At 39.5% G+C, this 24,831-nt stretch overlaps 2 protein-coding genes across 3 annotated transcripts; both read left to right on the top strand.

The window, feature by feature from the left end:
- The first annotated feature begins 971 nt into the window (after nucleotides 1-971).
- LOC121641927 (C-type lectin domain family 12 member B-like) lies at nucleotides 972-17,693 on the top strand. 2 transcript variants are annotated; one of them, XM_041988313.1, is made up of 7 exons: nucleotides 972-1,158; nucleotides 1,605-1,673; nucleotides 4,568-4,669; nucleotides 6,106-6,279; nucleotides 8,552-8,703; nucleotides 8,845-8,960; nucleotides 10,802-11,371. In XM_041988313.1, exons 1-7 carry the CDS (start codon nucleotides 1,098-1,100, stop codon nucleotides 10,944-10,946), a joined length of 819 nt encoding a protein of 272 aa, XP_041844247.1. In that variant the 5' UTR covers nucleotides 972-1,097; the 3' UTR covers nucleotides 10,947-11,371. The 2 variants fall into 2 exon arrangements, with proteins under 2 accessions (XP_041844247.1, XP_041844248.1); XM_041988314.1 differs by lacking the exons at nucleotides 972-1,158; nucleotides 1,605-1,673; nucleotides 4,568-4,669; ... (2 more) ...; nucleotides 8,845-8,960; nucleotides 10,802-11,371 and adding exons at nucleotides 13,683-13,766; nucleotides 14,849-14,953; nucleotides 15,237-15,410; ... (1 more) ...; nucleotides 16,837-16,952; nucleotides 17,343-17,693.
- A 2,168-nt stretch (nucleotides 17,694-19,861) lies between these two features.
- LOC121642176 (C-type lectin domain family 12 member B-like) lies at nucleotides 19,862-23,869 on the top strand. Its single transcript, XM_041988707.1, has 6 exons — nucleotides 19,862-19,945; nucleotides 21,027-21,131; nucleotides 21,415-21,588; nucleotides 22,717-22,868; nucleotides 23,014-23,129; nucleotides 23,519-23,869. The coding sequence occupies exons 1-6, from the start codon at nucleotides 19,900-19,902 to the stop codon at nucleotides 23,658-23,660; spliced, it is 735 nt and encodes a 244-aa protein (XP_041844641.1). The 5' UTR covers nucleotides 19,862-19,899; the 3' UTR covers nucleotides 23,661-23,869.
- Nucleotides 23,870-24,831: the final 962 nt, after the last annotated feature.

Here is a 24,831-nt window from a genome sequence, read left to right as displayed (position 1 = left end):
CCAGGCCTCAGTTAGCATGTTAAATGTTAAATTTCAGCGAGTTGCATCCACAGTAAACTTCCCGTTTTGTGAGCAGGACTGGGAAGAAGTTTGGTGTATAAAAATGATAGAACCACTGACTGATACAAGTGAAAGAATTTGTGTACTTGATTTATTTTTAAATAACAAAACATTTAGTAAATTACCAAAAGTTGTTAAAATATCAGACAAAATCATTACTGTAATTTTATTATTGTAATTTTAAACATTACTAAACTTAAGAAATTTTCTTACTTTGGTTTCCCCTAACAACGGCTAATTCAGCATCCGCCTGCATCACGGTGCCCATTCAAAACGTCCAGTGTGCTGACATCCAGCTGCTGGGATGTGACACAGGGGCGTAAAAAAAAAAAAATGTTGCCCCGGGCTGGACAATAAAGTAGTAAAGTGCTGTTTCTCAGCCTCAGGATGCTGCAGGGCAACAACAGCTTCAGGAATGTACATAAAAAAAAGTCACTGTGCTCATCGCTGAGTATTTGTAGGAGAAAAATATCTGTGAATGCCACAATCTTCAAGATTCTTTATTTGTCATTATACAAGTGCAGGACACAAGTACAAGTAAGATCTAAGAAGCTGTTTATAAGAACTGTTGATGTCTTTTGGACAGATGAGACCAAAAGCAAAGTAAATTTAAGTTTTGGTTTGATTTAAGTTTTTTTTTCTCTCTCTCCTTGTTTGATATTAACAAACATGCAGACTGTGACTAACTTCATGATGAATTTCAGTGTTTTCCCTTTCAGTGTTGTCACAGTTCAACTGCACCAAATATGGTAGCTTAGAAATCCACAAGCCCAAACACGGTGGGTTTAACAGCTGATTTCATGGTCTGTGCAAAATTTTTGAGGTTTCAGAAACACATCCTTCCGAGAAAAAGCAAAACTGGCAGCTTGTGTAATAAACAACCACAATAGCATCTCCGTTAAAGGGAAAAGGAACCTGACTGTTTTCTCTGAAGAACACTGATGATTCGTTCACACAGCAGCCAGACTTCTCCATCAGTTTCTTTTATTTAAATATTTCTATTGGTTTTTTTGTTTGTTTTGTTTTGTTTTCTAAGAATGGAGGAAGAGGTCAGCTATTCCACGGTTGTTTTCAAAAATGGTCGTCAGCCTCCAAAAGGTGAGTAACTCCTGATCAGCTGTGTACAATACAACTCTGCCTTACAGAAAAAGAACTAACGAAACAAGATTTTGTCACTTGTTTGGAAATTTAAATACCACAGGCTCTAATTCAGTAGAAACCTTTTAAAATCATTTCTGTAAAACTCAGGAACTTGTGCGTTTTAATCTCTTGGCACCATCTGTCTATTTTTAGGTGCTTCTGATGATTGACAGCTCTGTTTTTCTTGCAGCTGCCATAGGAATGTTTTTTGTTTCCTTACAGGTGTAGCAGCTGGTTGCCTGTCTTTTCTGTTTTAATTTAAACAGAATCATCAATATCTTGAACTGTACAAGCTTTTTTTAACTCTTTTGTCTTATCATGATTTCTGGTCATTTCTGTTCATTATCATGGTGATGTGAAAAACAGTAAATGTCTAATCATTTATGTTCAATTTCTGTCTGCAGAGAAAAATGAAGACATGACTGTTTATGCTGAAATAAAACACTCAAGTAAAGACACTGCAGCTCCTCCAAGTAAGTTATGCAATTCAAAAACGCAAATGAGGTATCTTATCTTGTATCTTTAGCAGCAACTACGCAACTTGTAGAAGAAACTTTTATGCACATACAAAAAGAAAATGTAGAAATCTTTAGAAAAACATGCAGACAGAAGATGTTTTTCTTTTTGATTATACAGACATGGAATTTTGAAAAAAAAATCTGACCTCACAGCAAGAAGGTCGCTGGTTCGAGTGTATGGGTGCGATCTCTCCGGGTTCTCCGGCTTCCTCCCACCATCCAAAGACATGCATGTTAGGTTAACTGGTGACTCTAAATTCTCCCCAGGAGTGAGTGTGAATGGTTGTTTGTCCCTCTGTGTTGGTCCTGCGATGGACTGGCGACCTGTCCAGGTGTACCTGCCTCTCACCTGTTAATTGCTGGGATAGGCTCCAGCTTTCCGCAACCCTTAATTGACCTAAGCCGTACAGAAAATTAATAAATAGCAAATCATTAAATCAAACTTTTTTTTTAAAGCAGTTTTACACAAAGTGTTTACATGATTAAAAAAAAGTAGTTCGTGCATAATTAAATAAAACAAGCCTTCACACACCAAAATAGATAACAGCAGTTAAAAAAAAAAACACACTCATTGTAGTCTCTTTCACACATAGTTGAACACACACACATGTATAAACACAGAAAGCAGCCCCCTCCCCCATTCTGCACAAACATGACTCCCTAATTTCTGTCTCTAAACTGAAGTGTAAAATACTAAAAGTGATCAACATCTGGCTTGATGCTGCTGTGAGGAAACTATGATATCATGAGGATCCGTCCACATCAGGAGCCAGTCTACCCTTGTCCCAGAGGCCGCCGCCATAGCAACCACCCATATCAGGGCCAGCTGGGGTCCACATCACAGCCATAAGGCTGCAGTGCAGGACCCCAGCCACCCAGAGAAGGATGATCACCATGGCAACAGCCCCAAGGCAGAACCCCCAGAGTGCAGGATCCCCATTAAATACCTTAAGTAACAATAAGAACAACTAAGAGCATCAATAATAATGATAATAATAATAATAATTATAAACCACACACATGAAGGACTTGATAAAATAAAGTGCTAAAGACCCATTCAGACCTGATGAACATGTGCTTGCATTTATCTTTAAAGTGTGGTGAGATGTGTGTCTCATCAACTTTTACAGGATATTTAAATAGTTAAACTTAATTATAAAATCTGGCATTTGCAGTAAAAGCTGAAGATTTGTGTGTGTGTGTCAGGACAACTGGTTTCATTTTCATAAGTTTAGTTTCTTCAGAAGCTGGGAAATAAAAGGTTTTCCCAAAAAAATTTCAGGTTTTGAAATTCCCTAAGTGGCAGTTTCATATCTGCAAACAACTAATCTGTTTTCATCGGTTTTTGCTGTTAAATAAAGAACCCCCCACCTTCTTCATTTAGTGAGAAGGGATCATTTGATATGCTAATGATCTTCTCTGCTTCTTTAATAAGTTTACAGGGCAGTTATTTGGGTCAAATTTAAGAAAAGAAGACATCATTCTGTATCCTGTTCATCCAGAAACAGCAGCTCTGACAGCACGTTGCTAGAACAGGAGAGGGCTGCTTGTTGTTGTGTCTTATGTGGTAAAAACTTCTGACTGGGGGTCTCAGTCACTACATTTACATGGACAAATATTTTATCTGTATGACTGAAATCATTCTGATCAGAGATTCCAGCTGACATGTTTACATGGATGCTGGATAAAGTGATTCGATCATTTGTATTTATATTTAAAAGAAGAAGAAGAAGGGAAGGGTTTTATTTTTATTTTTACTTTGAACCTTTTGACAATCAAAATGCTCAATAATCTTCAACGCTTTCAGTTTCTAACAAAAACGTGAAGCATGAGCAGATTCAACATCCTCAGAAACCAGCAGAAGAAGAACAAGAGAAGCACAAATTAAGGAAAAAAAAAAACATCACATATTTCTACATGGATCATAAAGCTGGATTTATACTCGTCTGCGTGAGGTCGGCTACGGCGTCAATGCCGGATGCTTTGAGTAGGTTCGCGGAGGCCAGTACTCCTTTGTGATTGGTCGGTTTGGGATTGCGCGTTTCTGGATTTCTGGAGCTTCTCACTGATTTTGCAGTAACCAGAGAAGAGAAACTACAACACGATGCCCTATGCTTCAGTGCAAGAGCATTTTTTACCAGCATCAGCTGTGCCGGACGCAGACGGCGCGCAAGTATAAATCCAGCTTAAAGAGAACGGAGAGAAGCCCAGTGCATCATGGGACGTCTTCCAGCAGCCTTGGCATGTAGCAGCAAAGCTAAAGGGATGGATCAGGGTCACCAAGGGTCACCAAGCCAGACTTACTTTAAGATTTATTAGGAAGGACAGTGTGAAGTCTGATCTTAAGGTAGAGAGAGTGTCTGCTTCCTGAAGCCAAACTGGGAGCTGGTTCTGATAAGTGAAGGTTCTGCCTCCCAGTCTACTTTTAGATTCTCTAGGAGCCTGCATGTGCTTTACTGTTTTTTTCCTGGTACTCAGGCAAAGAAGAGGCTGAGTTCTGCAGATTCAGTGTTGATGGCTGATACGTAACACATAATAAAAACAACACATAGGCATGTGAACCAGGTGAATGGCCGGTAGCTTTATAGATTCTAAATAAAGTTTTGAATCAGGATGAGGTACTGATATAAACATGTCCTACATAATTAGAAATAGAGGCGATATTAACATGTCAAAATGTATATTTGTCAAAACAAGCAGGTGTATTGATTCAGTGGCTTCTTTTTATCATCTAATCTAAGACAAGCAGAAATTGTTTTTTAATTCAGATTATTGACTTAAAGCTTGTCAATAAGCTACATCAATACTATGTGACCACAGTAATTATGATGCTGATTTTCTTCCCTCAGTTCAGGCAGAAGCTGCAGCAGCCTCTCACACACGTCTGTTGCTGGTGTGTTTGGGTTTCCTTTGTTTCGTCCTGATCGGGAGCATCGTCGCCATCATCCACCGTGAGTTTCATCATAACACAGTAAATGTTGATGAACTAGTTATGTTACATTTAGAGCAGCAAAGTTAATGTGGGAGTCTTTCAATTCAAAGATAAAAATCAGGAAGATTTCAGGCTTTGTTGTGAGTAAACCCTGAAAGTCAAAACATTTTTTTCTCATGTTAAACTGGAGGTAGCAGCTCAACCCTTTAAATCCCAGTCAGCATGAAGACACTTTTTCCCCCAGGTCAGCCTCAGCTGTCAGATTATGAGGCTAAAATGATGTAAAATGAATGTATGAATAGATGTAGCAGCATAAAGGCCGACCAGAAGAAGAAAGCAGAATTTATTACAAACAGAACTTTGTAGAAATAACACACAGATCAACAGTCTTTTCATCATTATTCTCTCAAGTCTTGGCTTTCAGGAGAAAAAATATTGACATTGAAACAAACACAGAACAGAAACTATTTCCATGTTTCCACTTTTTCCTCATTTCCAGTTATTCCTGCTACTATTTACGTGCTATCCTCACTAAACCAACTCCAGCTCAGCTGTGCATCAGAAACGTCTTCTTGGTTTTATTCCAGCCATAGAGGAGCATTATTTTACTTCTCTTCAGACACACATAACTTTTCAGAACTTTCTGCTCACTGGTTGATCTTTAACAGTAAGATAAGAAATTAAAATGAATAAAATTAGAATAGCAATAAAGATTGAAGATATGAGTAAAGTCTCTTTATAGGTGATGAAAACTAAAACCTTGAATCATGTTGGAAGTCACTGTTGTACAGTCTCTTGACTATGGGGGGAAGGATCTCCTGAACGTCTCAGTCCTGCATTGAGATCAGCCTCTCACTCAGCTGCCTCTCTGTCCTGTCAGGGTGTTTATTCTACTCCATGATGCCCTACAGTTTCCTCATCTGCTGCTCCACCACTGTTCTCATAGGGTCCAGCTCCCTAGCCAGCACAGAACTGGCCTTTTCTACCAGTTTGTCCAGACGTCTTTGTCTGCAGTGCTGCTCCCCCTGCAGACAAAAGCTTGAACAGCACACTTGCAATGACAGTGTGACATATGTATGAAAATCAATCAGGAATATGAGAAAATGACTCTCTTGTAACACCACATGGATGTCCTCCTGGATCGGTTTTTTGGTAAATGGTCCTTATTTATAAAGCGCTTTACTGTACCTGGAACGATACCCAAAGTGCTTTACATTATACTTCACATTCACCCATTCACACACACATTCACACACTGATGGTGGAAGCTGCCATGCAAGGCGTTCAACCACGACCCATCAGGAGCAATTAGTGGTTCGGTGTCTTGCTCTAGGACACCTCGACATGAACTCAACTTGGTCGAGGATCGAACCGGCAACCCTCGGGTTACGAGACGACCGCTCTAACTTTCTGAGCCACGCCGTCCAGCGGTTGACGTTGTGTTCTCATTCACAGTCAGTGTGAACCTCAGTGACGTCTCCAAAACAAATAAGCTGCTGACTCAGGAAAAGAACAAGCTGGAGAACCAGACCGAGGAGATCAGCAGACACAAAGAAAACCTCAACTGGACGCTGGGAGTCATCATGAAATTCAACAACTTTCCAGTGAACGACTTCTGCCCTGACAAAAGTGAGTTCTTTATTATTATTATTATTATTATTATTATTATTATTATTAGTAGTAGTAGTAGTAGTAGTAGTAGTAGTATTATGCTGCAGCACATATTCTTCTGTTAGAAGGGTCTAGGGATGCTGATCAGATCCTGCTGGTCTGTTTAAGGCTGCAAGCTGAAAACAGTTGAAAATATCATAAAATATCAAATATAAAAATATGGCAGCTTATTTCTGCCACTTAAATTAAATTATTGAGCTTTTCTCATAATTATTAGATTCATTGAAATCATAATACAAGTCATAATAATAATATAAAGTCATAATTATGAGATAAAAAGTCATAATTATGATGGCTACTGGTGCTCTAGCTGTCCTGTTTGCTACTGTGGCCTCATTTGTCTTATTTCTGCCTGAGGAATTTATCCCATAAATGTGACATTAAGTTATAATTATGATCTTTAATGTCATATTAATGGCTTTAAATCTCATAACTTTGAGATACTTTGTCAATATTTGGGGGAAATGGGCTTCCACATAAAAATGTATAAGAGGAATGTAGGTTTCATCTGTAAAGGAATATTACCCAAAAGCAGGTCTTCCAACATTTACGGCAAGAAGGGAATTTCAGAGGTTAAACATTTACTGAAACGTGAGCTGTTGTTGCACAAAGTAAATTAGCAAAGACACATGAGGTAGTTTAGAAACTTTCTGTTGTAATAGTAGGATTGTTTCATCTACAGCCTGCTGTTTGATACAGAAAGCAATGATAATGAAGTTTGCTCCTTGTGGTGGAAGAGGGGGTGAAAAGTACAATTTTACTGGTTTTATGTTAATTTAAAACAGGTTTGTGGTTTGTGACTCCCGTATTTAAGGTGGTCTGAAGGCCAGTCAGGGTATGAGCTAAGATGAAGCATGAACCACATGGATTTCATCCAAGTTTTTACATATGTTCAGTTCAAAATGTCCACTTACTCATTCACTCACTGCTTTCACCAGCAACTTTATCCGGTCCACCTTCTCATAGCAGGTTGGACCTCTTTTTCCTCCAGAACTGCCTTAATTTTTGGTGTTATAGATTCAACAAGGTGTTGGAAACATTTGTCAGAGGTTTTCTCCATATTGACATGACAGCATCACACATCCATGATGAGAATCTCCCGTTCCACCACATCCCAAAGCTGCTCTACTGGACTGAGATCTGGTGACTGTGGAGGCCGTTGGAGTCCAGTGAACTCGTTGTCATGTTCTAGAAAGCAGGTGGAGATGATCTGAGCTTTGTAACATGGTGCATTATCCTGCTGGAAGTAGCATCAGAAGATGCTCCACTGTGGTCATAAAGGGATGGACATGGTCAACAACAATACTCAGGTAGGCTGTGCTGGTTAAACCAGGCCACGTTGGTACTAAGGGACCCAAAGTGGACCAAGAATAAAATAGAGACTCGTCAGACCAGCAACATTTCTCCATCTTCTATTGTCCAGTGTTGGTGAGTGTGTGTGAATTGTAGCCTCAGTTTCCTGTTCTTAGCTGGCAGGAGGAACCCGGTGTGTCTTCTGCTGCTGTAGCCCATCTGCTTCAAGGCTGGACGTGTTGTGTCTTCAGAGATGATACTCTGCAGACCTTGGTTGGAACCAGTGATTATCTAACTTCCTGTTGTCTTTCTATCATCACCAACCACTCTGCCCATTCTCCTTTGACCTCTGACATCAGCAAGACGTTCTGGTCCAGACAACTGCTGCTTTTCTCTTCTCCAGACATTCTCTGTAAACTCTCTGTGAAAGATTCTAAGCAGGGTGGTGAGGGTGGCCTCCCACAGACTCACTGCCTGATGTGTAGGAGCAGCAGAAAGTGAGGAAAGCCAGAGGCATCATGGGAAACCAGAACCAGCCTCTACATAAAGACTTTGAACTGCTTCCCTCAGACTGGACCATAGAAAAAGAAAAAGAATTAACGGATAAAAAAGACCCGGTCATGAGAGTTTTTAAACAGTTACATGTCATCTTATTCTTCTGTGATTTTATAATTCTATGTGCTGTTTTTATTTCATTTTAGTGTTTTTTTTATTAGGTTATTTTATTGGACAGTCATGAGATGAGATTTCATTGTTGTTCTAGTGTTTTCATTCAGTCTCCCATTTAAGTACAATAAATAAATTATTTGACTCTTTAAAACCAAAAGTGAAGCATTCTTTTCTGTTTTTAATGTTTGGAAATTTTTTTTTTTATCTTTTGTTGCAAGATTTTGTAATTAGACTTTAAATATTTTGTTTGTTTGTTTCATGTACACAGAGTGTCAGCCATGTCGGAAAGGCTGGATTCAGTACCAGGAAAAGTGCTACCTGTTTTATGAAGACAGTCCTTGGAAGACATGGAGTGACAGTCGACAGTACTGTAAAGATAAAGCTGCAGATCTGGTTGTTATTGATAACCTGCAGGAACAGGTGAGCTTTCACACAAACACTGCAATATCACTTCCTAATTTACCAAAATGCACTTTTAAAAGAAAAGTTTTGATCAGAATTGATGCATCTAAATATGAAGAAGTGAATTTTTCTGATTATCTGCTACAACATGAATCACAGGAATTCATCAGTACAAATATTAAGTTCTACTTTGACATACATCACGGATACTGGATGGGGCTGCAGAAAACTGACAACAAGTGGGTCTGGATTGATGGACGTGAGGACTCACTTGGGTAAGAAATCACTTCTTTTTACATTTTTTCTCTTTGTTCTAATTTTAAACCTTCATTTAGAGAAGTTGGGACATTTTCTAAAATGCTAAATGTAAAGACTTGGGTCAGGCTAAAGCTGGGGTAGTAATAATAATAATAATAATAATAATAATATATTTTTAATATAATGTAGATATAATAAAATTCAGACCCATTTTTCCTTTTCTTCTTTTGTTTTTTTTTTTTTTTTTGTTTTTGTTTTTTTTTTTTTTTTTTTTTCTTTTTCGGTGACAACCGAGGACCCTACTCATGAGTGACTTACTGATGCTCGGCCAGATCTTAGCATATACACACAATTGAAAGATTTCCTGTGTCCCTTCAGTCTAAAATCAGTTTCTCTCTGAGATAATCTCCATTAGATCACATTGACCTGTAAACTATTTATCAGCTTATTACCTCTCACATTAGCAGCTAACGCTACGACCGTGGGTTCAGCTATGTTCAGCAAATACCCAATAAACCCCTTTTCATCTCCGAAGGTGTGCCTCTGGGCTGCATCTTGGGCCCCACCTTATTCTCCTTCTACATTAATGATGTAGCCAAAGTTGCTGGCAGTTCAACAATCCATCTTCACGCTGATGATACACTCTTATTTTCATGACTACAGAGGGAGGACTTAAAGGCCAATCTCAGGAGAAATAAAGGTTTATTGAACAGAGTTCTGTTAATGAAGGGCGAAATCCAGGCTAGGAAGTCCTCAGAAAGGCACGAGGAAAAACAGGCAACTTGTCAGAGGACAAGAGGAGTAAGTCACAAGACCATCGACAGAAGTGGGTTCAATACCACATGAGGAGTAGTTGTCAGACTGGCAAAAAGTTGGTGAAGAAACATCATAAGGTAATGCATCATCTGATGGGAAAAATTATGCCTTTAGGGCTTCCAGGATCTGCTGTGCTGATTAAACATATAACCATAAATTGTCATCTTTGCTTCCTGCTTCGGCTGCAGGAGCTGTGATTCTTCTCAGCTTTTTGTTGTATGACAGCAGATGGACAATTACAGTTTTTCATGAAAATCAAATCAAATCAAATCAAACTTTATTTATAAGGCACCTTTTCTGCCTCATGCCACGTGCCCAGATCGAGCAGGCAAAAAACCCCGGCGTGGAGGATCCCCACGAGGAAAACATTGCAGTTACAATAAAAATTAAACAGCCTTAAGAAACAATAAGAACAGCTAAGAATGAATGAATAAATAAGTAAATGAATAAATAAATAAGAAGTAGTACAGTTGAATAAAATGAAAATAAAATTATGTGAAATAAAATTATGTAAAATAAATTAAGATCAAATAAAATTGAGTTAAAAGCTAAGCTAAAAAGATGAACATGAGTGAAGGTTGAAAAACAGCATCATGCCTCTTATTGAGAGAGCTTCATTAATTAAGTTAATTAACCCATAAGAGCCCGGCGTGTCACATACATTTTCTGAGACATTTTGCTTCAATTTATTGTATAAACTTTGCTCAAAATCCCATTGAACACAATCTAATACTTGTTTTCTGTCCCCTAATAGATACCCAGAAGCAGAAAATTATTATTATTATATTTGTAATGTATCACATGTTAATAAATGGTAGTAATCCCCCCCCCCCCCCCCATTAACATTAACATTTAACATTTTGTTAAAGGCCCAAATAAAGACCTCATATTTAAAAACTTGGACTTTTCTTACCATTTTTTCATAGGTCGGGCCTTAACGAGTTAACTCATTAGTTGTCATAGTGAAACAACCTAGGAAGTGAATCATCTTTGTGAGGATGGCTGTTGTTACATGTGCTAATGTTCATGTTTTCTTTTGAAGGTACTGGGGGAATTCGAAGGATTCAAATATTTATGGTCTGTTGATACCTGGAACCAATACCACACAGAGCTGGAACTCAAAAGATAATGGATTTCTGAACAAATTCATCTGTGAGGATGACAAAGTCCTGATAAGGTCCAATTAGCTAACACTGTGTTTGTATTCTTCTTCTTCATGTTACCTTATAACATAACTTTCTGAATCATCAGTTCTGGACAATAAAACCTTTACAAATATGCATCAATGCTGTTTAGAAAACACAGTTTTATTTTATTTCACCAAATGTAGATACTTTTAAATCCAGGTTAAAAACATTTCTTTTCTCATGAGCCGATCCATGAATTCTTCACTGTAACGTTTTAGCTTATCTTGCTTTTAATCATTTAAATGTAATTTATTATTTTATTGTGATTCTTGCTATGTGTTGCTGTCTTTTACTATTTCACAGTACTGTAATGCCTTTGTTTTATGTAAAGCACTTTGAATGGTCCTGTACATGAAATGTGCTCTACAAATAAACTACCTTGCGTTGCGTTGCCTTGATAGAATTAAACTTCTCATTTAGAGTAAATAATAAAGTTACATGACCAAACTGTGTCTTTATAAATGTGATATTTTTAATTATTATATATGTTGGCTGATTTCTGGATCGTGCGTCAGCTGACTCGTCCTCGGTCAGAAGGAATCGACAGACTCCAGTAATATGGTTCAGTTGCATTTAATGCAGAAGATTCGGTAGGTGTGTGTGTGAGTGTGTGTGGTTATCTGGAACAGAGAAACAAGTAGGTACCTCAATAACAGGCAGTACTACATCAATACAAAGGATTTGACCTGCAGTAACACTGAATACCCTAGAGGGAGCTCTAACGGCACAAATGAAATGCCGTGGAAAACCACCACAGGTTGAATACACCAAACAGATAAAGTTAACAGTGGAATTTAGCAAGAACGTGTGGCTACACAGATTATCATAACGACTAAAGAATAAACTAACATTTTTTCTTCTGTAAACCTGCACTCACATGAGTAGGAACACAGACGGAACTCAAAACACCGAGGAGTAACTCAGGATGGGCCCGGATGGCGATTATACTGTTGAGACTGTTGGACCGTAAAACGAATATTAAGTCGCTATAATTGCGCTGACAGGACAGGGGCATTCTGGGTAACGTAGTCCCTGTTACTCCACAGACTTTTAACAGATATAATATCTAAGATATTCCCACAGATTAAAAGAATTCTGCGTCGGTTACGTGATAAATTTGGTCTGTTTTCAGGGAGCTTAGCTATCCATCGTTTGACGTGGAAGACAGAACAATATATATATATAGGCCGTAGTTTGATGATCAACTTTGTGGTCGTATCAGCGGACTTGCGGCCGTATGTCCTGGACACTCGGGTGGAGAGAGGGGTGGAGCTGTCAACTGATCACCACCTGGTGGTGAGTTGGCTCAGATGGTGCAGGTGGATGGCAGTCAGGCCTGGTAGACCCAAGCTTGTTGTGAGGGTCTGCTGGGAACATCTGGCAGGGTACCCTGTCAGAAAGAGTTTCAGCTCCCATCTCCGGCGGAGAACCATGTCCCAGGTGAGGCGGGGGACATTGCGTCCGAGTGGGCTGTGTTCCGTGTCTCTATTGTTAAGGTGGCCAGCTGCAGCTGTGGCCGCAAGCTCATCGGCGCCTGTCGTGGTGGTAACCCCCGAACTCGTTGGTGGACACCAGCAGTGGTAAGGGATGCCATCAAGCGGAAGAAGGAGTCCTATCGGGCCTTTTTGGCCTGTGGGACTCCAGACTCCAGAATGCACTCCCAGCATGCACCTCTGACTATCAATGGTGCTACGGTGGTAACAGTGAGCAGCACCACGTTCCTGAGTGTGCACGTCACAGAGGACCTCTCCTGGACCATCAACACCACCTCACTGGCCAAGAAAGCCAACCAGCACCTCTACTCCATCCACAAACTGAGTCCCGTCCACGTCATGTGCGCCTTCTCCAGAGGCACCATGGAGAGCGTCCTGACCAGCGGCGTCACCGTGTGGTACGGCGCCCGCTCCACGTCCTGCAGGAAGACCCTCCAACGCATCGTGAAAGCAGCTGAGAAGATCTCTGCTCCTGACTGGAATGAGGTGGTTCAAACTCACTGAAAGAAGAAAATGTACATTTGATGTAATCTAACCGGTTGACATTTGTACTATTAATTTTCTTAATAGTTCGATCACTGGTAACTGACTCTTTATTTGGCTTATGTTGCCAAATTTAACAGTTTGGAATATTGAAAAATTATCTGAAATATCTGTAAATAAAATTCCAGATTTGTCTCGTGGTTTTATGTATTAAATAATATATTATCCATTAATGTTGTGGAATTTTCTTTGATTTTGTTGGTTTGGTAGTTGAAGGGGGAAAAATTGTTGTAGATTATTTTAAAAACTCATCAGTTGCAGAGTGAATATTCTTTGTAAGGGAAGTTATTCAACGCCACACTAGCACACGGAAAAATGCGTTTCCGGAACGTAACAGAACAGAACCACCCCCACCCTCACCCCCACCTCTATGCCGTCACTCAAGCGTGTTGTAGCTGACCCGAACAGGAATTTGAGTTTTTTTTAAATATTTGCAGATCAGTATCTCATTTCCTGAGTACAATTTTACACTCTTATTATGGTCTGTAAATGTGTGCAAAAACAGACCATCGGACAAGGTAAAAAAAAAAAAGATTATCTGTGTCTACTCTGTGCTGCATAAATGCTTCAGTTTGAAATGCTTTACCAAAACCAGCAAATGTTGACTTCATGCTAGAATGTGTTAACTTCTTTCTCAACAGTGCTGACGCGCTTCCTGCAAAGAAAAAAACTTCTTGGGTTCTTGGGTTTCAAGTTTCTGCACAAAGTTGTGTTTTTCTGCTTGTTTCTCAGGTTTTAATGATGGATGAGGAGGTTTATGAAAATCTTCCTCCACCTTTAAAGGGTAAGTTACTCCTGGACAACTCTATGTTTAATAAAATGTGTAAAGTGGCTAAAAAACAAGCTAAGAACAAATCAGAGAGTAAGTTGCAAGCTAGTAGGTACTTATTAACAATGCGTTAGTTACCAGATTGTTCCTGAGTATTTTTTACTCATTATCTGGCATTTCTACACATTTTGGTGTAAAATTTAAAATGTTGACTCCTGATCTATTTTCCCCTTCATTTATACCAGCTGGTTTTTATCATAGATGGTTGGAAACCTGGTGAGTCACCTTTACAATGAGGTATAACTCGTAAGAATCAGGCTTCTGTGGAATGAGCAACACAGCTAAACACAGCTTTTTCCATAGAGGTACAATCCTTACTATTTATACTTTACACAAAATGCGACCAGTCATCCTTCCCATCGTTGTAAATTACACCAGTTGGTATAACTAGAGTTGAGAAATTATGGACCAAACACGGCTTATCTTATGGATTTGTCACCCTGATGAAGGCAGTGTGTCGCAATCACTAGTGCATTTTTAACTTTGTCCATGTATTAGCCACTTTTAATGAAGGTTTTTTCATTTTTGAACTCACGAGTGCCTTGGTCACTTTTTTCTTGCTTTGCCACATCATTACTCCTGTACCAAAGAGGTTTTATTATTTTCACTCATCAACCAAAAACAGAAATCCTTTTTTCTGTTTTTTTTTTTTTCTTTTTTTTTTTTTTTTTGTTTGTTTGTTCGTTTGTTTGTTTGTTTTTGGATCAAACACGGCTTTCCTTATTTTGTAGTTTTATGTGAGATTTTAGGGTAACCTCAGTAACCTTCTGTTGGAATCATCACAGGTTTTCACACTTGTACTTAAAAAAACAAGACTGTGCACAACAATTTCTATTTCTATATATAAACACATTTGATGATATAAAGGGAACTCTTATGGTTTCTGTATTTAGTTGTTTTACTGCAGTAACCATGTTGCTTCAGGTCATTTTCCATTATTCTGCCGTTACTGCACAACATGCTGCAACTTAAAATGACTGGAAACCTTCAAATAAATACAATAAAGCTGCTGATGACAGTTTTCTCCTCATAAGCAGGTGGTAAAACAGACAGACCCCCTCGATTTTGTCTCCTGCTGCTGTTTCTGGGGATACTGTGTGGTCTTCTGGTGGTGAGCATCATCATCATCATCATCATCCGCAGTGAGTTTCTTATTAACATTAATTCAGAACTTTCCATCACATTCAGCAAACTATCTGTTAGCCTTTCCAATGCTAATGCTAGCATCTCTTTGGACTGCAGTTGGAGTTTCCAATTAAGTGGGTCACCAGCCTACAGCTGCTAGTTGTTAGCATCTCCAGTACTAATACACATGCAGGACAATAGATTATCCAATTAGAACAAATATCCAACAATCAGAAAATATTTATAATTAGCAGAAAGGAATAAATAAATGACTGATCTGCTGTCTCCTCTCATTCATAGTTGGTGTGATCATGTCCAATCAGGATGCAAACCTCAGTGAGATGATGCTGAAGATGAGGATCTTAGAGAACCAGACTGAGCAGGTCAAGACAGACAGAGATGATCTCAAGTGGACACAGGAAGTTATCCTGAAATTCAGCAACTTTCCAGTTAATGACTTCTGCCCCGACAAAAGTGAGAACTGAACAACGTTGACCTCTGATGTGATCTGAACAGTTTTAATTCTGAATAGCACCCAGGAATGCTGCACAATCTGTGTGGGAAAAATTAAATCCAGCCCAGCTCTCTGAAGGTCCCACTACAGCATTTCAGTCAGGTTAAGATCTGAACTTTGACTGGATCATGTCAACTCCGTGATTCTTTCCTTTTGCAGCCATCCTGTTGTAGATCTGCTGATGTGTTTGCTTTTTTGTTCATTCTGACCAAACATCTCCACTTTGGTCTGATCTGTCTAAAGAACTTTGTTCCTGAAGTTTTCTGGTTTGTTTAGATGTAGCACTGCCGCCATGTTTTTTAAGACTCAGTTATTCTCCACGCCTAAGACAGCTAGGGATCAATTTGTCTGTCTTCTACATCCTTTATTGAAACCTGCAGTGGCAGTGATGAGCAGTATAGCTGATGTGCGACTGCACTGCCCTCTGGTGGATGTATTGGCTAACAACTATGCTAACTTAAGGGACGCATGAGAGTATGTGGGCAGTGATGTTTGAAATGGACGTACCTATTTACATAATAAGGGAGCATAAATTAGCCTTAAGAGAGAAAAGACGTTCTCCTGCAACCCTTCCAAACAAGCTTTCAGTCTCTTTCTAACATTTAACATGCTAACTGAGGCCTGGAGAGTCTGAGAAGTAGCTCTTAAGTTTCTGCAGTTTCTCTGAGCATTACACGGTCTGACCTTGGCCTGATCTTGGTGGGACGTCCACACCTGGGACGATTGGCAGCTGTCTGGCACGTTTTCTTCTTGTTAATAATCTTTATCCCTCCAGGATTGTTTATAAATGAACTTATATCCCTTCCCAGACTGATAGGCAGCAACAGCTGTTTCTTCATCATATTTTAATAGATAAAACTTTAAATTGATCAGTTATTTCATGTTTACAAAAAAGATCATGTGAAGTGAAATAAAAAAAAAAAATAATTATCTAAAGAAAGCAGATATTAATGAAGTTAACACAGAGCTTTGGAAGTGTGTAAAATCTTACCCTTTAACACTAAAACATCAAATTTAAATAAAATCTTAAAAAGTTTACAATATTCAACAACATCATTTTATATTTCTCTGCTCATTTCATGAACACAGAGTGTCAGCCGTGTCGGAAAGGCTGGATTCAGTACCAGGAAAAGTGCTACCTGTTTTATGAAGACAGTCCTTGGAAGACATGGAATGACAGCCGACAGTACTGTAAAGATAAAGCTGCAGATCTGGTTGTTATTGATAACCTGCAGGAACAGGTGAGCTTTCACACAAACACTGCAAAATCACTTCCTAATTTAATGCACTAATGCACAAAATGCACTTTTAAAAGAAAAAGATTTGATCAGAATTGATGCATCTTAAATGAATTGTTCTAATTATCTGCAACAACATGAATTACAGGAATTCGTCAGTCAAAATACTAAGTTCTACTTTGACATACATCACGGATACTGGATGGGGCTGCAGAAAACTGACAACAAGTGGGTCTGGATTGATGGACATGAGGACACACTTGGGTAAGAAATCACTTCTTTTTACATTTTTCTCTTTGTTCTTACTTTTATCAAACTTTCAATCAAAGAAGTTGGGACATTTTCTAAAATACTAAATGCAAAGACTTGGATCGTACAAAAGGTGGGGTTAAATAATAATAATAATAACAATAATAATATTACAGATTTAATTAATCAATTATAAATATAATAAAACTCTGAGATTGATTAAATAAATTAATTAAGGTTGAAAATCAGTGTAGTGCCTCCTATTGAAAGAGCTTCGTTGTCAGAGTTAATTAAGTCATTAGTTGTCATGGTGATACAACCTGGTAAAAGTAAATCATCTTTCTGAGGATGGCTGTTGTTACATGTACTGATGTTCATGTTTTTTTGTTTTTTTTGTTTTTTAAGGTACTGGAGAAATTTATACACTGAGCTTTATGGACTGATGATACCTGGAACCAATACCACACAGAGCTGGGACTCAGGAAAGAATAAATTTCTGAACAAATTCATCTGTGAGGATGACAAAGTCCTGATAAGGTCCAATTAGATAACAGTGTGTTTGTATTCTTCCTCTTCATGTTACCTTACAACATAACTTTCTGAATCATCAGTTCTGGACAATAAAACCTTTGCAACAAATATGTATCGATGCTGTTTAGAAAACACAGTTTTATTTGAAAGACAGAGATGTTGTCCGTACAGCGTGTCCTGGGTCTTCCCTGAGGCCTCCTTCCGGTGGGATGTGCCTGTAACACCTCACTAAGGAAGCGTCCAGGAGGCATCCTGACCAGATGCCCGATGCTCGATGTGGAGGAGCATTGACTCTACTCTGAGCCCCTCTGGGATCACCAAGCTTCTCACCCTATCCCTAAGGCACAGCCCGGCTACTCTGCGGAGAAAACTCATTTTGGCCGCTTGTATTCGCATTCTTGTTCTTTCGGTCACTACCCACAGCTCATGACCATAGGTAAGGGTAATAATGTAGATTGACCGGTAAATCTAGAGCTTTGCCTTTTGGCTCAGCTGCTTCTTTACCACGACAGACCGATGCAGAGTCCCCATGACTGTAGACACTGCACCGATCCACCTGTTGATCTCCCGTTCTATCCTTCCCTCACTTGTGAACAAGACCCCGAGACACTTGAGCTCCTCCACTTGGGGCAGGACCTCATTCCTGACCCAGAGAAAGGAATCCACCCTTTTCCGGCTGAGGATTGTGGAAGAAATTTTACTTATTATGCTCTCTATATAATATTATAATCACACCTATAATTACTTCCTTTACTATATTCATTCATTCATCGGTTACGTGATAAATTTGGTCTGTTTTCAGGGAGCTTAGCTATCCATCGTTTGACGTGGAAGACAGAACAATATATATATATAGGCCGCAGTTTGATGATCAACTTTGTGGTCGTATCACCGGACTTGCGGCCGCATGTCCTGGACACTCGGGTGGAGAGAGGGGCGGAGCTGTCAACTGGTCACCACCTGGTGGTGAATTGGCTCAGATGGTGCAGGTGGATGGCAGTCAGGCCTGGTAGACCCAAGCTTGTTGTGAAGGTCTGCTGGGAACATCTGGCAGGGTACCCTGTCAGAAAGAGTTTCAACTCCCATCTCAACTCCCAGGTGAGGCGGGGGGACATTGAGTCCGAGTGGGCTGTGTTCCATTCCTCAATTGTTAAGGTGGCCAGCTGCAGCTGTGGCCGCAAGCTCATCGGCGCCTGTCGTGGTGGTAACCCCCGAACTCGTTGGTGGACACCATCAGTGGTAAGGGATGCCGTCAAGCTGAAGATGGAGTCCTATTGGGCCTTTTTGGCCTGTGGGACTCCAGACTCCAGAATGCACCTCTGACTATCAATGGTGCTACGGTGGTAACAGTGAGCAGCCCCAAGTTCCTGAGTGTGCACGTCACAGAGGACCTCTCCTGGACCATCAACACCACCTCACTGGCCAAGAAAGCCAACCAGCACCTCTACTCCATCCACAAACTGAGGAAAGGTAGAATCCCGTCCACGTCATGTGCGCCTTCTCCAGAGGCACCATGGAGAGCGTCCTGACCAGCGGCGTCACCGTGTGGTACGGCGCCCGCTCCACGTCCTGCAGGACGACCCTCCAACGCATCGTGAAAGCAGCTGAGAAGATCTCTGCTCCTGACTGGAATGAGGTGGTTCAAACTCACTGAAAGAAGAAAATGTACATTTGATGTAATCTAACCGGTTGACATTTGTACTATTAATTTTCTTAATAGTTCGATCACTGGTAACTGACTCTTTATTTGGCTTATGTTGCCAAATTTAACAGTTTGGAATATTGAAAAATTATCTGAAATATCTGTAAATAAAATTCCAGATTTGTCTCGTGGTTTTATGTATTAAATAGTATATTATCCATTAATGTTGTGGAATTTTCTTTGATTTTGTTGGTTTGGTAGTTGAAGGGGGAAAAATTGTTGTAGATTATTTTAAAAACTCATCAATTTCAGAGTGAATATTCTTTGTAAGGGAAGTTATTCAACGCCACACTAGCACACGGAAAAATGCGTTTCCGGAACGTAACAGAACAGAACCACCCCCACCCTCACCCCCACCTCTATGCCGTCACTCAAGCGTGTTGTAGCTGACCCGAACAGGAATTTGAGTTTTTTTTTAATAATTTGCAGATCAGCATCTCATTTCCTGAGTACAATTTTACACTCTTATTATGGTCTGTAAATGTGTGCAAATACAGACCATCGGACAAGGTAAAAAAAAAAAGATTATCTGTGTCTACTCTGTGCTGCATAAATGCTTCAGTTTGAAATGCTTTACCAAAACCAGCAAATGTTGACTTCATGCTAGAATGTGTTAACTTCTTTCTCAACAGTGCTGACGCGCTTCCTGCAAAGAAAAAAACTTCTTGGGTTCTTGGGTTTCAAGTTTCTGCACAAAGTTGTGTTTTTCTGCTTGTTTCTCAGGTTTTAATGATGGATGAGGAGGTTTATGAAAATCTTCCTCCACCTTTAAAGGGTAAGTTACTCCTGGACAACTCTATGTTTAATAAAATGTGTAAAGTGGCTAAAAAACAAGCTAAGAACAAATCAGAGAGTAAGTTGCAAGCTAGTAGGTACTTATTAACAATGCGTTAGTTACCAGATTGTTCCTGAGTATTTTTTACTCATTATCTGGCATTTCTACACATTTTGGTGTAAAATTTAAAATGTTGACTCCTGATCTATTTTCCCCTTCATTTATACCAGCTGGTTTTTATCATAGATGGTTGGAAACCTGGTGAGTCACCTTTACAATGAGGTATAACTCGTAAGAATCAGGCTTCTGTGGAATGAGCAACACAGCTAAACACAGCTTTTTCCATAGAGGTACAATCCTTACTATTTATACTTTACACAAAATGCGACCAGTCATCCTTCCCATCGTTGTAAATTACACCAGTTGGTATAACTAGAGTTGAGAAATTATGGACCAAACACGGCTTATCTTATGGATTTGTCACCCTGATGAAGGCAGTGTGTCGCAATCACTAGTGCATTTTTAACTTTGTCCATGTATTAGCCACTTTTAATGAAGGTTTTTTCATTTTTGAACTCACGAGTGCCTTGGTCACTTTTTTCTTGCTTTGCCACATCATTACTCCTGTACCAAAGAGGTTTTATTATTTTCACTCATCAACCAAAAACAGAAATCCTTTTTTCTGTTTTTTTTTTTTCTTTTTTTTTTTTTTTTTGTTTGTTTGTTCGTTTGTTTGTTTGTTTTTGGATCAAACACGGCTTTCCTTATTTTGTAGTTTTATGTGAGATTTTAGGGTAACCTCAGTAACCTTCTGTTGGAATCATCACAGGTTTTCACACTTGTACTTAAAAAAACAAGACTGTGCACAACAATTTCTATTTCTATATATAAACACATTTGATGATATAAAGGGAACTCTTATGGTTTCTGTATTTAGTTGTTTTACTGCAGTAACCATGTTGCTTCAGGTCATTTTCCATTATTCTGCCGTTACTGCACAACATGCTGCAACTTAAAATGACTGGAAACCTTCAAATAAATACAATAAAGCTGCTGATGACAGTTTTCTCCTCATAAGCAGGTGGTAAAACAGACAGACCCCCTCGATTTTGTCTCCTGCTGCTGTTTCTGGGGATACTGTGTGGTCTTCTGGTGGTGAGCATCATCATCATCATCATCATCCGCAGTGAGTTTCTTATTAACATTAATTCAGAACTTTCCATCACATTCAGCAAACTATCTGTTAGCCTTTCCAATGCTAATGCTAGCATCTCTTTGGACTGCAGTTGGAGTTTCCAATTAAGTGGGTCACCAGCCTACAGCTGCTAGTTGTTAGCATCTCCAGTACTAATACACATGCAGGACAATAGATTATCCAATTAGAACAAATATCCAACAATCAGAAAATATTTATAATTAGCAGAAAGGAATAAATAAATGACTGATCTGCTGTCTCCTCTCATTCATAGTTGGTGTGATCATGTCCAATCAGGATGCAAACCTCAGTGAGATGATGCTGAAGATGAGGATCTTAGAGAACCAGACTGAGCAGGTCAAGACAGACAGAGATGATCTCAAGTGGACACAGGAAGTTATCCTGAAATTCAGCAACTTTCCAGTTAATGACTTCTGCCCCGACAAAAGTGAGAACTGAACAACGTTGACCTCTGATGTGATCTGAACAGTTTTAATTCTGAATAGCACCCAGGAATGCTGCACAATCTGTGTGGGAAAAATTAAATCCAGCCCAGCTCTCTGAAGGTCCCACTACAGCATTTCAGTCAGGTTAAGATCTGAACTTTGACTGGATCATGTCAACTCCGTGATTCTTTCCTTTTGCAGCCATCCTGTTGTAGATCTGCTGATGTGTTTGCTTTTTTGTTCATTCTGACCAAACATCTCCACTTTGGTCTGATCTGTCTAAAGAACTTTGTTCCTGAAGTTTTCTGGTTTGTTTAGATGTAGCACTGCCGCCATGTTTTTTAAGACTCAGTTATTCTCCACGCCTAAGACAGCTAGGGATCAATTTGTCTGTCTTCTACATCCTTTATTGAAACCTGCAGTGGCAGTGATGAGCAGTATAGCTGATGTGCGACTGCACTGCCCTCTGGTGGATGTATTGGCTAACAACTATGCTAACTTAAGGGACGCATGAGAGTATGTGGGCAGTGATGTTTGAAATGGACGTACCTATTTACATAATAAGGGAGCATAAATTAGCCTTAAGAGAGAAAAGACGTTCTCCTGCAACCCTTCCAAACAAGCTTTCAGTCTCTTTCTAACATTTAACATGCTAACTGAGGCCTGGAGAGTCTGAGAAGTAGCTCTTAAGTTTCTGCAGTTTCTCTGAGCATTACACGGTCTGACCTTGGCCTGATCTTGGTGGGACGTCCACACCTGGGACGATTGGCAGCTGTCTGGCACGTTTTCTTCTTGTTAATAATCTTTATCCCTCCAGGATTGTTTATAAATGAACTTATATCCCTTCCCAGACTGATAGGCAGCAACAGCTGTTTCTTCATCATATTTTAATAGATAAAACTTTAAATTGATCAGTTATTTCATGTTTACAAAAAAGATCATGTGAAGTGAAATAAAAAAAAAAATAATTATCTAAAGAAAGCAGATATTAATGAAGTTAACACAGAGCTTTGGAAGTGTGTAAAATCTTACCCTTTAACACTAAAACATCAAATTTAAATAAAATCTTAAAAAGTTTACAATATTCAACAACATCATTTTATATTTCTCTGCTCATTTCATGAACACAGAGTGTCAGCCGTGTCGGAAAGGCTGGATTCAGTACCAGGAAAAGTGCTACCTGTTTTATGAAGACAGTCCTTGGAAGACATGGAATGACAGCCGACAGTACTGTAAAGATAAAGCTGCAGATCTGGTTGTTATTGATAACCTGCAGGAACAGGTGAGCTTTCACACAAACACTGCAAAATCACTTCCTAATTTAATGCACTAATGCACAAAATGCACTTTTAAAAGAAAAAGATTTGATCAGAATTGATGCATCTTAAATGAATTGTTCTAATTATCTGCAACAACATGAATTACAGGAATTCGTCAGTCAAAATACTAAGTTCTACTTTGACATACATCACGGATACTGGATGGGGCTGCAGAAAACTGACAACAAGTGGGTCTGGATTGATGGACATGAGGACACACTTGGGTAAGAAATCACTTCTTTTTACATTTTTCTCTTTGTTCTTACTTTTATCAAACTTTCAATCAAAGAAGTTGGGACATTTTCTAAAATACTAAATGCAAAGACTTGGATCGTACAAAAGGTGGGGTTAAATAATAATAATAATAACAATAATAATATTACAGATTTAATTAATCAATTATAAATATAATAAAACTCTGAGATTGATTAAATAAATTAATTAAGGTTGAAAATCAGTGTAGTGCCTCCTATTGAAAGAGCTTCGTTGTCAGAGTTAATTAAGTCATTAGTTGTCATGGTGATACAACCTGGTAAAAGTAAATCATCTTTCTGAGGATGGCTGTTGTTACATGTACTGATGTTCATGTTTTTTTGTTTTTTTGTTTTTTAAGGTACTGGAGAAATTTATACACTGAGCTTTATGGACTGATGATACCTGGAACCAATACCACACAGAGCTGGGACTCAGGAAAGAATAAATTTCTGAACAAATTCATCTGTGAGGATGACAAAGTCCTGATAAGGTCCAATTAGATAACAGTGTGTTTGTATTCTTCCTCTTCATGTTACCTTACAACATAACTTTCTGAATCATCAGTTCTGGACAATAAAACCTTTGCAACAAATATGTATCGATGCTGTTTAGAAAACACAGTTTTATTTGAAAGACAGAGATGTTGTCCGTACAGCGTGTCCTGGGTCTTCCCTGAGGCCTCCTTCCGGTGGGATGTGCCTGTAACACCTCACTAAGGAAGCGTCCAGGAGGCATCCTGACCAGATGCCCGATGCTCGATGTGGAGGAGCATTGACTCTACTCTGAGCCCCTCTGGGATCACCAAGCTTCTCACCCTATCCCTAAGGCACAGCCCGGCTACTCTGCGGAGAAAACTCATTTTGGCCGCTTGTATTCGCATTCTTGTTCTTTCGGTCACTACCCACAGCTCATGACCATAGGTAAGGGTAATAATGTAGATTGACCGGTAAATCTAGAGCTTTGCCTTTTGGCTCAGCTGCTTCTTTACCACGACAGACCGATGCAGAGTCCCCATGACTGTAGACACTGCACCGATCCACCTGTTGATCTCCCGTTCTATCCTTCCCTCACTTGTGAACAAGACCCCGAGACACTTGAGCTCCTCCACTTGGGGCAGGACCTCATTCCTGACCCAGAGAAAGGAATCCACCCTTTTCCGGCTGAGGATTGTGGAAGAAATTTTACTTATTATGCTCTCTATATAATATTATAATCACACCTATAATTACTTCCTTTACTATATTCATTCATTCATCGGTTACGTGATAAATTTGGTCTGTTTTCAGGGAGCTTAGCTATCCATCGTTTGACGTGGAAGACAGAACAATATATATATATAGGCCGCAGTTTGATGATCAACTTTGTGGTCGTATCACCGGACTTGCGGCCGCATGTCCTGGACACTCGGGTGGAGAGAGGGGCGGAGCTGTCAACTGGTCACCACCTGGTGGTGAGTTGGCTCAGATGGTGCAGGTGGATGGCAGTCAGGCCTGGTAGACCCAAGCTTGTTGTGAAGGTCTGCTGGGAACATCTGGCAGGGTACCCTGTCAGAAAGAGTTTCAACTCCCATCTCAACTCCCAGGTGAGGCGGGGGACATTGAGTCCGAGTGGGCTGTGTTCCATTCCTCAATTGTTAAGGTGGCCAGCTGCAGCTGTGGCCGCAAGCTCATC

The sequence above is a fragment of the Melanotaenia boesemani genome, chromosome 6 (genome assembly GCF_017639745.1).
Source record: "Melanotaenia boesemani isolate fMelBoe1 chromosome 6, fMelBoe1.pri, whole genome shotgun sequence".
Classification (NCBI taxonomy): domain Eukaryota; kingdom Metazoa; phylum Chordata; class Actinopteri; order Atheriniformes; family Melanotaeniidae; genus Melanotaenia; species Melanotaenia boesemani.
The sequence above is the reverse complement of the archived record's forward strand: the minus strand, read 5'-3'. Positions and strand labels throughout refer to the sequence as shown.

Coding starts and splice junctions, on each gene's coding strand:
- LOC121641927 (XM_041988313.1), top strand. CDS start 1,098: ATGGAGGAAGAGGTCAGCTATTCCACGGTTGTTTTCAAAAATGGTCGT. Junction 4,670..6,105: donor CATCGTCGCCATCATCCACC/GTGAGTTTCATC, acceptor TCTCATTCACAG/TCAGTGTGAACCTCAGTGAC. Junction 6,280..8,551: donor CGACTTCTGCCCTGACAAAA/GTGAGTTCTTTA, acceptor TCATGTACACAG/AGTGTCAGCCATGTCGGAAA.
- LOC121642176 (XM_041988707.1), top strand. CDS start 19,900: ATGATGGATGAGGAGGTTTATGAAAATCTTCCTCCACCTTTAAAGG. Junction 22,869..23,013: donor TTGATAACCTGCAGGAACAG/GTGAGCTTTCAC, acceptor CATGAATTACAG/GAATTCGTCAGTCAAAATAC. Junction 23,130..23,518: donor GGACATGAGGACACACTTGG/GTAAGAAATCAC, acceptor TTGTTTTTTAAG/GTACTGGAGAAATTTATACA.